Genomic DNA, 14,633 nt, shown 5'->3' on the forward strand with positions numbered 1-14,633 from the left:
CTAACTGCACCTGTTATACTAATGAAAGCAGAAGCATGCTGTGCAGGCTTAATGTGAGGCTTCTTTGCGATACGGAATCACTTTCCTGGGTGAGGGTCTCTTCACTCACTGTATGTGTCTTTGCACAGAGACCCCAGCCACAGCCGGAGGAGCCTGGCCAAAGGTCACAGGGGCTGTGCACAGTGCTATAGCACCTGAGGGGATGCAGATTGTCCCCCTCTGCTCTGCTCTTGTGAAACCCCACCTGGAGCCCTGCACTCAGCTCTGGGGCCCCCAGCACAAGGAGGACAGGGAAGTATTATGAGTCCAGAGGAGGGCCACGGAGATGATGAAGGGCTGGAGTACGTCTCCTATAAAGACAGGCTGGGGGAATTGGGGTTGTTCATCCTAGAGAAGAGAAGGCTCTGGGAAGACCTTACAACAACTTTCCAATACCTAAAGAGGGCAAGAGAAAGGCTGGGGAGGGACTCCTTGTCAGGGTGTGTAGGGATAGGACAACAGGTAATGGCTTTAAACTAAAAAAGTGTCCATTTACAGTAGGTATAAGGAAGAAAATGCCCTGAGGAGCTGTGGCTGCCCCATCCCTGGCAGTGCCCAAGGCCAGGCTGGATGGGGCTGGGGGCAGCCTGGGCTGGGGGGAGGGTTGGCACTGGGTAGTCTTTAAGGTCCCTTCCAACCCAAACCACTCTGTGATCCTATGAAGCTGAGGCCACTGGTGCTGGCTGTGTCAGCGACAGGTAACTGACCACCTGTGAGTTATTTCTGCCGGCCCCAGGGGTCTCTGCTGTCAGCCGGTGCCCGTGTCTTTCCTGGCACTTGGCGTCACCCCATTGCCAAGCGCAGCACGGCTTCAGCGCGGGGGCTCCCTGCGACACGGCACCCGCAGAAGACGAGCAGCTCTGGCCAACACCACCGCGACCTCTGTGGAAATAGTTTCAGCCGAAAGCTGTATGTGCTATTTCTCACGGTAATGACAGAAATTTGGAAACGCAACTTCCCCTTTCCTAGGCAGGTTTGCTTTGCCGAGGAAGAGGACACAGGCGGCTGCAGGAAAGCCCGCAGAGCACTGAGGGATTAAGCTACTGCTTGTGTGAAAATGCCTTGCCCTCCCTTTCCACTGCAAGAACCCGGACGAGAAACTAAGTAATCATGAAGCGCGTGGAAGTTTCTAGCAGCTTCTGGGGCAGGCACCCAGGCATGGCTGCGGGTTTCTGTCAGCGACTGTTGGCGCCTGCAACGCTTGGTTACAACAGGGGCAGCTTTGGGGCCACACGTCAAGGCGTCGAGTGCCTTAAGAGACTTTATTCACAGGCTTCATCATCAGGGGTCTTCGTCACGGGAGCCCTCCCCACAGGGCGAGGCCGCGCCCCCCCCCTCCCCTCCCTCCCCTCCCTCCCCTCCCCTCAGAGGGGCGGGGCCTCGCGCCCGGGTGGGCGGGGCCTGTGGCCGGGCGGGGCGGGGCCGGAAGCACGCGGCCGGCGGGCGGGGCGCGGCGCCGCCACTTCCGGCTCGTCGCGTCCCGGTGCGGCCGGCAGTGAGTACCCGGGCGGCCCCCGCCCCGCACGGCCCCCCCCGGCCTCCCCCCGTGCCCGTGTCCCGCTGTCCCCGCGGGGCGCGCAGGGCCCGGGCGCTGCCGTAGCCTCGGCCCGGCCCTGCCCGGTGCGTGCGGGCCCTGTCCCGGGCCCTGTCCCTGCCCTTGGCGGCGCGGCCCTGTCAGCGCCTCCAGGCCGCGCGCGGGCCCGGGCCCCGGTGCGGGGGAGGCGGGCGGGGACGCGGCTGTGGGAGCGGTGGGGAGGGGGGGGGGGGGAGGCGCTGTCACGGGGCTGGGTGCGGGCTCACCGTGCGCTGTGGTGCTGCAGGTGCGGGAGGTGCTCGGCGGTGCCCTCCTGAAGCCGGAGCGTGTCCCTGCGTGCCGTGAACCCCCGGAGCCGCGGCCTCGCCCCTGGGAGTGCTGGCGCTGTGCTGAAGGGGCAGGAAGGGGACGGTGTGCCAGGCACGGGTCGACACCGCGAGGACACGTGTCGTTATCGCAGCACTGAGATAGGAGGCGGTCAGTTATCCTCAGAAGAAACTGCCCGCAAAGTTTACCCCAAATTATCCGATAGCAGGCGTAGCCATTAGATCAGCTTCTGATGCCCTCTGCCTTTCCGTTGCCTGTGTGTAACTCAAGCAACAGGTGCTCTCAGCCCTTCTCGGGGTTGACTTTAGGAAAGTTGTTGTAGGTGGCTGCCACAGAATTGAGGTGCGTACAGCTGCTCTGAAATGTTTTGCTGCGAGTACATTCTTGCTCTACATTGAGTGTGTCCATGCAGGGAGCTTCTCTGGATGTTCAAAAGCTGTGTGTGTCATGTCAGGTGATGAAACAAAAATGTTTCTCACCTGCTTTCAGTGCAGCTTGGTTATTCAGTTATGCCCAGACAAGAACTGCTGCACAGTGTTCAGTACAGAGACCCAATACAGGTGAAGGACAAAAAGTCTCCTGATGTTGTGCTCTGACGATAACCATATGTTGTTGGATTGATGTTATTTTAAGACATTTAGATTTGGCAATCACATAACTTCACAGGGTAGCAAGAGGAACAAAGATGTGATTTCCATTTTGCTGTTGCTAATAATTTTTGATCACTTACACCACATGAAGAAGAGGTGTGCTACTTGTACACCACTTATAGCCATTGAAATGAAAGATTTCATTTAACTGTATCTGAACATTTAAGTTCTTTAGCAATTTCGTGTCAGTTGTACATGTGCCATAACAGTCTAAAGTACTACCCAGTTTACATATTAGAAATATGGCTAAATAGAAAGTGCAAAAAAAAGTTCCAGTCTCGATGAAACTGTAAAGACTGTTGATGTCTGCTACCATTCTGATGTCTGAACTCTTCTGGTAGATACGTGTGATTTTAGGATGTGTTTGGTAATTTCCTCAAAAGATTTCCGTTTTTATCATCGTTCCTGTCTGTAACAGGGAGGCTGATTATAGACATATGCCATATCTTTGCTCCCTAGGTGAGGAAATAACACATTTGTTGCTGTATTTTCAACACAGCCTTTGTCCTAGAAATGTTGGATTTGATACCACTGCGCAGATTAAGCAGAGAGCAAGTACACTAAGGGAATACTGGAATTCACTGATGGTGTTTGATGGGGATAGTGTGCTTGTCTGAAAAGCTGTTTTTGCAACACCAAATGACGGCATATTCTTCTTTTAGTGATTTTAGTTGTTTGTTTCTAAAAAGTCTTGGCATTTGAAGTTAAGCAGAACATGTATTTGAAATGGCTAGAGGAAGAGAGAAGAAAGTTACTGTGTGAGCTGTGAAAGTTTGCTGGAGTTGAACTAAGAATAGTGAAAGGAGTTAAGTTAAGCACTTGAGAGGAGGTGGTAGGGAGACACAAGCTAGGTGAAGCATCAGTGGCATGGGAGAGGCTGGCGCATCTTGCTGACACACCTTGCTGGCACACAATCAAAGCACCTTCTGTGCTCATGTTATGGCTCAGTGTTCCAAACCGCTTTGAAACTTTGGCTGAGGGAGTAGCTTCCTGCGTGCAACTTTAAAGCTGCTTTGGAGCTTCTGATTAACTTGTTTCTGCTCCTTCTCCCTGCCTGAAAGTCAGCATCAGCATTTCCCTTCTGACTTTGGCTGTACAGCTGCCAACTTTTGTTACTTTACAAAGTGAGGATTCTTGTTTGTTTGCTTGTTTTAATGAGTGAAACAAAAAGTGCTGGCAAGCAGTCTTTGCAAATGTTTCAGGAAAATGCCCCCTATCCCCCAGGTATTTCCAGGTACAGCCATACAGAGTTTTTTCTGGGATGGCTAAAAGAAATTCAGATATCTGTTGTTTTCTTGTGGTTTGTTTGTTTGTTTTGTTCTGTTTTGTTTTTTACACTGGTAACCCTTTACTTGAATTTCTGACTTAAGGCCTACCACAGGGGTGCTCAGACACTTCTGAGGAAAGCTCTGCAGGGTGTTCAGGTAGCAGCAGGATTTTTGTTGATGAAAGGTTGGGGTTCTCCTGTGGCACAGGGCTGGAAGTTGTTTTTTTGTTTCCTTGCTTTGTTTTTAAAAATTATAGCAGTCCAGTTCAAAAGAATGATGTGTTAGTGTGTTTTGCTCTCTGCAGTTTGCATTAACGATAACATTAGCTACTCCATGTGGGATTGATTTACTTTTTTAACAGTCAGGTATGAGGGATGTTTTTTGTTACAGTCTATCTGGCAGCAAAAATGTTTAGGCTATTGTCCATTGTAAGTAAAAGACTGCTTTATTTTGACAATCTGATAAACACCACAACTTTCTGTCAAGCTCCTTTTCTCTTTCCTGGAGGCAGTGTTTTTGTCTGCTTTGATTATGCTTGAGACATATTTCTCATGCTGTGGTGAAGTGGTAGAACACAGCTGTTGTCAGAATCCTACAACGGAGAAAGGCAGAAATAGGTATCTTCATACCATTTTCTGATGCTGATATTTGATGTTTCTTGTTTCTCAGTGGCCTGATGCATGTGCTGAGTGAGCAAGAGAAAGATCCCTTCATTGTTCCAATTCCTGCACGGACCTGAGAGGAAGAGAAGCCACCAACTGGTTTAAATTTCTGTAGTCTAGAGAGGATAGATCACAGTAAGTGTAGTGCAATGCTGCCTCTTCTTACTCTTGTTTTCATTATGAAGTGTGTATAAGTCAGATACATGGCTGTTCTTCGACACTTCAAATCCAAAAGTCATGTTCAGATGTGTACTTTCAGCTTTGCCATGTGGGTACTTTGTGTAACTATCCAGAAGGTGACAGCAGTCGAAGCAAAGAGTGCTTGAATTAAGTTGTCTTTTTGAGTATCTCTAAGATTGCAGTGTTTCAGAGAGATTCTTTGATTTCCTGCATTACTGAAAGTCTTTCTTCTCACTTCCTATAACTGCTAATTACTGTTGTAACTTTGCTTGATTAGAGCTGGATCTTCTTTTGTTCTTGTCCTGTGGACTGGAACAGGCCTAGCCCTATTTGAAAGGGTGATACCACGTAAAAATGAAAGGGTAGAGTTCTGATGCTGTTTGGACATGATCTCAGCAAGCAATTACCAAAGAGGCTTCCTTAGCTGTGCAGGTGAGATTGAAAAATGTATGCTGACCTACTTGAAGCCCAAGCAGAAGAGGGGAGAACATACAGGTTTTCCATAAGAATTGCATTTTCCTGCTTTTGCTGCCATGTTTACGTTTGTGAAAGAAAGTGTTCCTCTTCACGTTGACTTCTAATGTAACAAAAATACAGATGCATACAAATCTATCAGAGAGGAACTCCTGTGACGTGTTCACAGAAAGCTACTATAATAAGAGCCTTTAGGTTCTTTGAATACAGTCATCATGCAAATTACTTAAGTCCAGGACTAGCAAATCTAAATTTTTGTACTTTTATGTCTGTACACATACAGACAATAACCATACAGAAAACTTAAACAATAACATTCCACTTCAACAACCATAAAAGTGATCTGTGTCTGGCAGTTTTTCATGCCTACAAAGGCTGGTTGGCTTCTGTAGGACTATACGCAGAAAGACTTTCCAGAGAAAGTATTTTTTTTCTTCTCCTTAATGTGTGATGTGGGCATGTAAATGAAATTATGTAGCCCATGAGTTAGACAAAGTAACTTCAGAATACCTTCAAATGTTAGGCCTGGCTCATGAGTATGTAGTGAACTCTATTTAGAAATACTTGCAGTTTGGTTAGGATCAGAGAATAGATGAAGTTGGAAGGAACTTCTTGAGATTATCTAGTCCAACTGCCTTGACTCAAAGCAATGTAACCTAGGGCAGTTTGCTCTGGGCCATGTACTGTAGGGTTTTGAATTTAGTCAAGGGTGGAAATTGGGCCTTAATCATAGATCCACCAGAGAGGCCGGTAAAAGTTGTAGATAACTGTTTCGCAGCAGGGAGGAGTATAGAGATGTGGCTGATGTTGAGCTGGGCAGATACTGTTTGCAGGTGTGCCTTCTTCATGTCTAAGTGCATTGTAGCTGCGTCTGTGTGGCATCATAACTCAGCTTGTAAGTCCTGATAGGACCATGTGACTTGTGCTTGTTCAGAGTACATCTGTATGCTAATACACTAATAATTCTTGTCCTAGGGTTAAATAATGAAGTGCCAGGTCAGGTGTCCTTGCAGCTCAGAGGTAGATGTTTCAAGTTGCTTCTATGAAATACCACCGAGTGTTGCTTCCCTGTTCTTTCAGGGAGTATGCATATATAAGATGTTGCTTAGTAATACAATTTGCAAAGTATGTGGTATTAATACTGGTTGGTGGGACAATCAAGACTTGGATTTGTTCAGTCATCTGTCTACCAATCCACACAGGAACCTTGTTTTTGAACCAAGGACAGAGAGGAGCTTTGGTGCCTGAGAATTTCCACAGCTTTCAGAAGCCAAAGTAGTTGAGGTTAACATATTTGTTAAGGTTAAACAAAATGCACCCTTAAGTAGCTTCTGCTGTTAATTGTTTTGAGCATTGATTCTTGTAGCTCTTAATCTGCTCAGTCTTCCATATTGCAGAGCAGTATGACTGACCCTAGCAATTTCAGAAAGACCAAAGGTGTCATTTGAAATATGCCTTGGGATATACGTTCATGAGCATACTAATAAAACCTTTCATGTTTTTTGCAGATACAGACTATTCATTTTCCAGAATGTTTTATGGATATGAAGACGCAGATGATAATGAAGTGTATGAAGATGATCTTTATCGTGAGGAGTCATCCAGTGAGCAGAGTGTCGATAGTGAGGTGGAATTCCATCTCTACAGCCAAATCCACTATTCCCAAAATCTTGGTGAAATCAGCACAGTGGAAGTGACTGAAGAAGTTGATGTTGCAGGAGTCAAAGGTCAGAGTTCAGCTCTAACTGAGACGCTGCGTGAAGACAAGAACGTCATTGAATTGCCAGACGATGATGTTCAGGTTTCCAACGACTCTGAGGTCATTGTCTTGTCTGATACACCAGATGAAGAGAGTGTTTATGAAAGCAAGGCAAAGAAGTCAACAAGCTCTCGAGCTCAAGGTAAAATACACACTCATCTAGTATCTTCCACACCAAATCATGCCAAAGCTGCTGAATGTGATACACTGCATCCTGCTGGATCAGACACAGAAATTCCAAGGCAAAGGAAAGGTGCTAGGGGGAAGCTTGCCTCAGTTAGTTCTGTTGGAACTCATGCCATCCAAGAGGTGATGGTAATAGATGATAGCTCAAGTGACGAGGAGGAGAGCATGATATCTGAAAGTGATGATGTCGAGAGTTGGATGCTTTTGGGATGCACTGCAGATGACAAAGATGAAGATATAATTTTGAACCTTGAAGGCTGTGGAACTGCAGGAAACAAAGGTTAGTACTTTTTTTAATCACTTGTTTAATGTTCTGTATGTGAAGGGATTTGTCTGCAGTGATAACTGATCTTTTAAAAAAGATGTTGCAAAATGTTCTAATGTTTTTAAAGAAAGATAAACAGAAATCAAAATGGAGTGTGCAATGATGGATGGAAAACAACCATGATGAAGGAAATAGCCATTGATACTGTCATTATTTCAGTAGCATCATATGTGTAAGTGTACTTTGTAAGGTGCTGTGAAAACAGCATTTTTGGTAGAAATTTAGAAGCAGTATCAGTGATCCTTCTTGTGAACTTTCAGATGTTACTGTATATTTTGTAGTTCTAACAGTGTAGAAAGTTTGTGTGTGGTGTGAGATAAAAAGGAAATAAAAATGGTTGATTGTTGTAAACAAAGTAAATAAACTGTTTATTCTAAAAAAAAAAAAAAACAACACACAACACAAAAAGACATAGAATTGCATAACAACAAGAAGTTTGAAGAAAAATACTGCAGGGCAGGAAAATAAGTAGTGCTTACAACCCAGAAAGCAGAGTTACTCCTCTTTTTGTCTGATGACTTTTCTGTCCATCTGACCCCTGTCTGCCTTGCCTTATTGCCCCTCAGCTGTGGGGAAACAAATGCTTTTCAAGTATTTGCTGTATACTGCTAGACCGAAGGAATTACACCTGAAGAAGGGGATAAACTGTAACAGGAGTTGGGAAGGAATGAAAGGGGAGACCTAAACTGATTCTTCCTTCCCGAGATGCAGATTGTGTAACCACTCCTTTGAGAGTCCAGGGCAATTTGGGCTGTTTGTCTACAATTTACTGCAACTTTTTATGGGGATTCTGTGTTGGATAATTCAGAGAGATTCACAATCACTAAGGTTAACATCTAACATCTTGGTATTTTGTAAAATACTCTTCTAAGTTACTGTAGAAAATGCATTAATTCAGTGGCTAATGCAACAAATTTTAGATGCATGTTTGTAATAGTCACTTGTGTGGTTCTTAGAACATCAGTAGTATATTTCAATTTTTCCAAGAAATAGATACCCTTAGTTGCACCAGTAACTAAAAATTATTGTTCCACAATCATCTATGCTTTTTTCTTGCCCACCAGTTTTCTGAAGCAAATAGATCACTTCCAGAGATAGCATCCCCTGACAGTCAGGAACACTATCTGAAGAAATGCTTATTCAGCAGTAAGACTAAACAGATAAGCTGCAGCAATGAGGACCTCAGCTAGATTTTCTTTTGTGTATATATATATGTGTGTATATATATATGCATTTATTTATATATATATAATAAATGTGTATCAGAATTTTATCTGAAGCACATGTAAATGAGGAGAAAATGTTCTGTTGTGCTTGTCTGTAGGTTGATACTAGTAAAGTTTTTTGTCAGAATGGTGTTGATCATATGCCGGTACTAACCTGTTTGAGAAGGGAAACTGAGAAATTATTCCTCCTGTTCTGCTAAAATGTATTTCTTGCCTATAAACATTTAATAACTTTCCTCTCTGAGTTTTTCTCGTGTATGGTTTTACATAGTTATCCTAGTCTGCTGCTAAATAGACCGTAGTGCATACTCAATCTTGGATGTCTGATTAATGAGCTTCAGAGATTTAAGAAATGCCTTCCATGTTCCCAGTGCAATGCCAGAAGAGTGGCAGAACATACAGTTACCGTGCCAGAACCCCAGACAGCCACATTATATTTATAATGCGTGTAACTTCTTCTCCCTAAAAATCTTTTTGAATGACTCTAATATGCATTTACTAAGAATTATCTCAAAGTTGCTATATTTCGTTAATATATTTCTTTTTATATTTTTGTATTGCTCAAAACTGAAGCTAATTGGTTTACATTTGTGGTTTTTTTAATTACTCTACCTCTTGGGGATCAAATGTCTGGGGCCATGTGCTGACTGCTGTAATAGAAATGCAGTTTATACATGCCATAGTTACTGCATTTTCTGGTCAGCTTATATTTTTCTCATTACTACCAGGCAGGCAAAAGACTTGGAGTCAGGTTTCTTTTACTCACTTTAGTCTGTGTATTTCCTCGGTTTGCATACCAAAATTGCTGATGGTAGCACTGAAGATTACCCAGAGAAAAAGAAGACAGAAAAATGTTTAAACAGTGTTTGAGACTTTAAGCATGTTTTACAATTGTATATATAAGTTTTGGAAACGTTATGCAATTAGTTTATTGCAATGATTATACTTGCCACAAATGTTCATGTTATACATAGTTTCTTTCTTTATGCTGTTCTAATAAAGGTGTACCGGTGCAAACTTGAGGGAGATCAATATGCAAGGTTAATATCAGGAGACGGTTTTGCTAAGTTATGGCATGCTTTTATAACAAACGTAGTAATATGTTTCCTGTTCATATTCTTAGTTTTGACAATAAGCAATCCAAATTCAAGGCAGATAATGGAAGGAGAATTATCCTGTGCTATTTAAAGTTGTCATAATCTTCAGAATTATACTTGTTTCATTTAATTTGGGAGATGTAAATATTTTTGAGGTGCTTGGGTTGGAAATTATAGACAGTCACACAAGTAGCGTATAAATATTACCCTTCTTCACATACTCTGATTTTTATCCTCAAAGCAGCTTCAGAACTTCTTCACAATCCCTTCTTGCATCTTGCCTCACATCAGTGATGGCGTTACCAACACTGATCTCATGCTTGGAGGTTTGAGGCATGCAGAACTTTTGTCAGCCACAGAGAGCAGCTTGGTAAAAAGGTCTGTTTTTGCACACACATCTTTGTTTTCATTTAAACTTTATACTTTCTACATATGTTTTATTTGCAGAAAGTCTGAATGTTTGCATGTTGCTTCTGATTTTGACCAAGTTACCACTGACATGTTTAAACCTGTGTGAAGTACCCAGAACAGAGTGGCTCTGGTGCTGAGCCCTGACATACATACACAGTCTGAGGTGTGAAAAATACTGTGAAGCTGAGCTCCAGCTTCATCCCAAGTTTCTCAACTGTGTCTGAAATTTCAGTGAATGCTATTCAAGTAGCACCAGGGCAGAAAAGTTTCATTCATCTGTTCTGCTCCCAACATACGCAGTGGTGGTGACGTAAAGGCAGGTTTGAAATATCTATGTTGTGTGTATTTGTATACATAATGAAAAGCTACAACGGCATCAAAATAGCTTTAGGGAACAAGAGCTACAAATCTTAATGTAAAGTAATGGTAGGTAATGTGATTATCAAACTTTACACAGCATCATCTCTCAAATTTTACAGACTGTAAAGGATTTCTTTGCTGAAACTTAAACATAAAAAACTTAAAATCAAAAAAAAGAAAGGAATTAAAAAAAAAGTATTCTCAAATTATTCTCTCAAAGATATTCTCTGATAATTCATTTGAATTATTTTGAGATGTGTTCACAGTTCTGTTTTTAGGGTTTTTGAAGAACAAGGCCAGATATTTAGGTGACTACACAGTATGTGCATCGCTATTTTGAGAACTGTTGTGTCCATACAGATGGGGTGTGGAATGTAGCGACTACCGAAGCCTTGCCTTTTACCTTCTCTGCAGGAAGCACATATGGCCGTGTGAACGGGATAGATCTCCCGTGGTAGCGTTGTGCTATGGGTAGTGTCCAGTTTGCTTCATATTAAAAAAGGAACTGAAATGTGAACAATTCTCAGACTACAAGTGTAGCCACTGGTGTCAGTTTGTTTTCCTGCCTGAGAACCTGCAACAGAGATGCTGAGGGTCCACTGCAGTCAGAAGTAACTGCTTGCAGAGAGGAGTTAAGCGTATCGGCATATTCTCTTCATCTCCCTACTTCTTACTTTCCTGCCTTGCTCTAGTGTAACACCCTTGTTATATTTGGAATTCCTTATAAACAACTAACGTCGTTTCTCAATTCCTCCCACAGAGAAGTCTTTTCCCTGTGTAGCATTCTAGCTTTAGTCACCTTCTGCTGTAACAGAAAGAGGTGGTCATTTGCTTTGGCAAAGTGAACTCTGGTTCCTTGATTGTAACTTGAGATTCAACTGACCTTTTTTGTCTTCTGTTAATATTTTGAAAACTCTGACTGGTAAACAAACAGTGCTGTTAAAGTCAGATGAAAACTTTTTCTCCCCTTTATGCCATTTTTCCTTTTTAAAAGGCTTTATATGCTTTTCACAGTTTTATTTTTGCTCATCTAGTACCATGGAATTAATTTTTAGTGTAGGAAAATTTCCAGGTCTTTGAAGGAGGGTTCTCCACTCCTAGTTCTTTTCTGCATTTTGCACTAAGAGTATATAAGAACGTTAATTCCTGTAACTGGAAGTCTTTCATCCATTCCTTCATTAAAAGTTTTTTTTAAATGTGTTTCTTCTTCCATGTATAGCTGCAGTCCTAATCTCTGCTTTTTCTTTTTCTTTTCTTTTTCCTCCCCCTTATGGCCTTTGGAAAAAGCTACAGCACCAGGCTATAGCCACCAAGGGGCACAGAAAACAAGTTACTTCTTTTGTGTTTCATCCTTTACCCACCCTTTATGGTACCTTTCTTGAAGAGGAGGGGATAACTCTTTAGCACTCTGTACTATGCAAGTTTGTGGAGTGTAGTTCAGATGGTTGTTTTTGAAACCAAAGTGTTTGCAAAACTGCATAGAAATACACTTACAGGCTTCTAGCAAGGGAATGTTTTATTCTCTGCTCTGTTTTTTTGTTTTGTTTTGTTTTATTAACACTGTAGGAAGGCATTCAAAAGAGCATAGTACTGCATAACACTAAAGGCTACTCTTACAAGTATCAAACTCTGGACCCAACTTCTTAGTACAGAGCATTGTGGTCAGATGCTCTTTGTGGTCATTGGTCAGCAGATTGAAAACTTCATTAGAAACTCTGGAGCTTTATTAGCTAGCAGCTTTGGGCATTTTAAAATATTATCTTGAGGCATTGGCACAATATGAGACAGTTTGACTGTCTCTGAGCATGTGTCCTGCGTGGCAGAGATGCTGCCTGAGGACCCAGTACATGGTGGTACTTCTGTTCCAGCAGCTGCTCTCGGACTAGGTGTCTGACTCAAGTCTTTATTCATGTATCGTACCCATTTAATTTGAGCACACCAGAACTGGGACAAAAAAGGGACTCTGTGCTATGGGTAACATTCTGTGCGTTTATTTCAGTATTTTATTTTGTGACTACATAAATGCTTTACTTCATATAGTTTAGCTCTGGTGAGAAGTGAAGGACGGAAGACTAAGAACAGAAAGTACAAAAGTCTGCTGAAGTTCATAGGTTGTGGTTTTAATCTGTTTATCGAATCTGTCAATATACGAAGTAATATATGTGTTTTCTGACAGATTGACATCTTGCAAATGGTAAAGCACAAGCTTTTTCAGCTTCTCTATTGAAAGTAGTTATGAAAAGGAAAGAGCAACTAAGGAATACGTTATTTTGTTTAAGGTGTGGAATTTTATATCTAATTTTGCTCCTGCTGTCTTGTAAAACTGTCCTGTACAAAAGGAAGTCATGACCATAAAATGAAGTACAAGCCAGTGTTTCCAAAGCAGTTTTTTCATCTTTCCATTTTCCATCCCTTTCTATCATGTTTACTGGGTCTTGAAATCTTTCTAAACACTGTTTTTTACCCATGGTAATAAAATCTCTCATTTAGTCAATGAAACTGTAAAAATGACATTATTTTTATTTTTTTTTAATGGAGCTTGAACACTTACTTAATGAAACCATAAAAAAAGACATCTAAATAATAATAGCAAAAAATAATTTGTAATAATTTTATTTTAGTCCTTCCCTACAAAGTAATGTGAAAAGGAGTTTTTCATTCAGCAGCTGCAACTAAGCAACTGCTGCTTATGAAGTCAAAATGGAAATAGGAATCTCAGATTAATTTAGCTTATTCTTTTATCTCTATCAGCCATGCTCAAAACAGAAATATCCTTTGTTTGCTATCTGTGTTTTAAGTGGTTTCTTCTAGATGTGTGACTATTCTTTTTTTTTTTTTTAACCTCTGCATGGTACTACAGAGAGTATTCAAAAATCACACCACATCTGTATTTTTTTTCTCTCTATTGTTACTCAAATCCCTTAGTGTATTTTTAAACAGTAAAAAAAAAAAAGTGTAAACTTATTTCTGGAGTGAGTGACAAAAACGTATGGTAAATTATGCTTTTCTTTAATTTACCTGTGGCAACAAGTTTTGAACATTTGACCTTTGCAACATATAGTATGGTTTTGTGCTAGAATCTTGATATATATAAGACCAACTTACTTTTTAAAAATTAATGTTATTAGGCCATATAAAAACTTCTTAAAGAGCCATGGTTTCCTGCACTTTCGGATGCCTGAGCTGTGAAATTTGTATGTGAAATGTCAGCAAAAGTGGCTTTCAAATTTAAAAAATATGTTTTGGGGAAAATTGACTAAGGAATTAAAATATTTTCATTAATAATACCTAAGTCTGTGCTGCATGTCTTAACAGCAGTAAGACTCACTAGTGTGGCTCGTGTACAAATTCCAGTGGCAGGAAGAAAAGAAGTGAGAGTTTATTTCTTGGTAATTACATCTGCTTCTTTTGTAAACTGCATGCTGACTTAGTCTTTCCTTGAGAGTTCTAGGCTTGCTAGGTGCTGTCGTTCAGTAGCTGTGGGCTGTGTTCACGTCTGCTCCGCTCCCCATTTTTAAGGGTTCACTGCAGCCCTGAGTAAGGTTTGAATGCCACCTCAAGCAGACAGTCTTCTCGACTTTAGCCACCAAAGACTAGGCAGTCAGAGGGGGATCATCTGGCAGAAAACAAAGCACCCCATGTCTCAGTGAGAAATTAATTTTCATTTGAAAACAGCCTATCGCAAGTCTTATTTTTCTCAGCGGTGGGAAGTGGTTGGCACACCGAGTGCGAGCATGAGCGTGCTTCCCTCTGCTTGCCACGTGGCTCCACCTGGACTTGGATCTGCTGGCTGCCACGGCTGCCGGGACAGCATGCATCTCTGGGTCCTCAGGAGGTTTCCAGACCTGATGGAAAGCATGGAAGTCCGTCATCTTCCTCTTGAAGCTGCGTGTGCCTGTGCTGGTGGTATTGCAAAGATGCCCTCTGCCGCGGCAGCGCTGCCTGTGTATAAAGTCTTGTGTTTCCTGCCGCATGAAGTTATAGGCGTGCAGTGACAGTTTGTGACTGCATGCTTGTTTTCACTAAATAGGATAAGTGTACAGAATTATGCTAGATCACGCTGGCTGAATTTAAAATTAACATCGATGTCACCAAATTCAGTTTTTGTTTGTGTGCTTGAGTATTACTAAAATCC

At 42.1% G+C, this 14,633-nt stretch overlaps 1 protein-coding gene across 6 annotated transcripts in view; it reads left to right on the forward strand.

Annotated features, from left to right (window-relative positions):
- Positions 1 to 1,420: 1,420 nt before the first annotated feature.
- The window catches only part of ZCCHC7 (zinc finger CCHC-type containing 7), a 114,811-nt gene continuing 101,598 nt past the window's right edge, over positions 1,421 to 14,633 (forward strand). Inside the window, exons 1-4 of one of the 6 annotated variants that reach the window (XM_038170247.2) lie at positions 1,421 to 1,534; positions 1,860 to 2,050; positions 4,488 to 4,615; positions 6,643 to 7,359. In XM_038170247.2, coding sequence (XP_038026175.2) covers positions 6,666 to 7,359 — 694 coding nt within the window. In that variant the 5' untranslated portion in view covers positions 1,421 to 1,534; positions 1,860 to 2,050; positions 4,488 to 4,615; positions 6,643 to 6,665. Of the gene's footprint in view, positions 1,660 to 1,859; positions 2,051 to 2,096; positions 2,243 to 4,487; positions 4,616 to 4,963; positions 5,093 to 6,642; positions 7,360 to 14,633 lie in introns of those variants that run through there. The other 5 variants (XM_038170248.2, XM_038170250.2, XM_038170251.2 and 2 more) reach the window with 5 other exon arrangements.

The sequence above is a fragment of the Anas platyrhynchos genome, chromosome Z (genome assembly GCF_047663525.1).
Source record: "Anas platyrhynchos isolate ZD024472 breed Pekin duck chromosome Z, IASCAAS_PekinDuck_T2T, whole genome shotgun sequence".
Taxonomy (NCBI): Eukaryota; Metazoa; Chordata; class Aves; order Anseriformes; family Anatidae; genus Anas; species Anas platyrhynchos.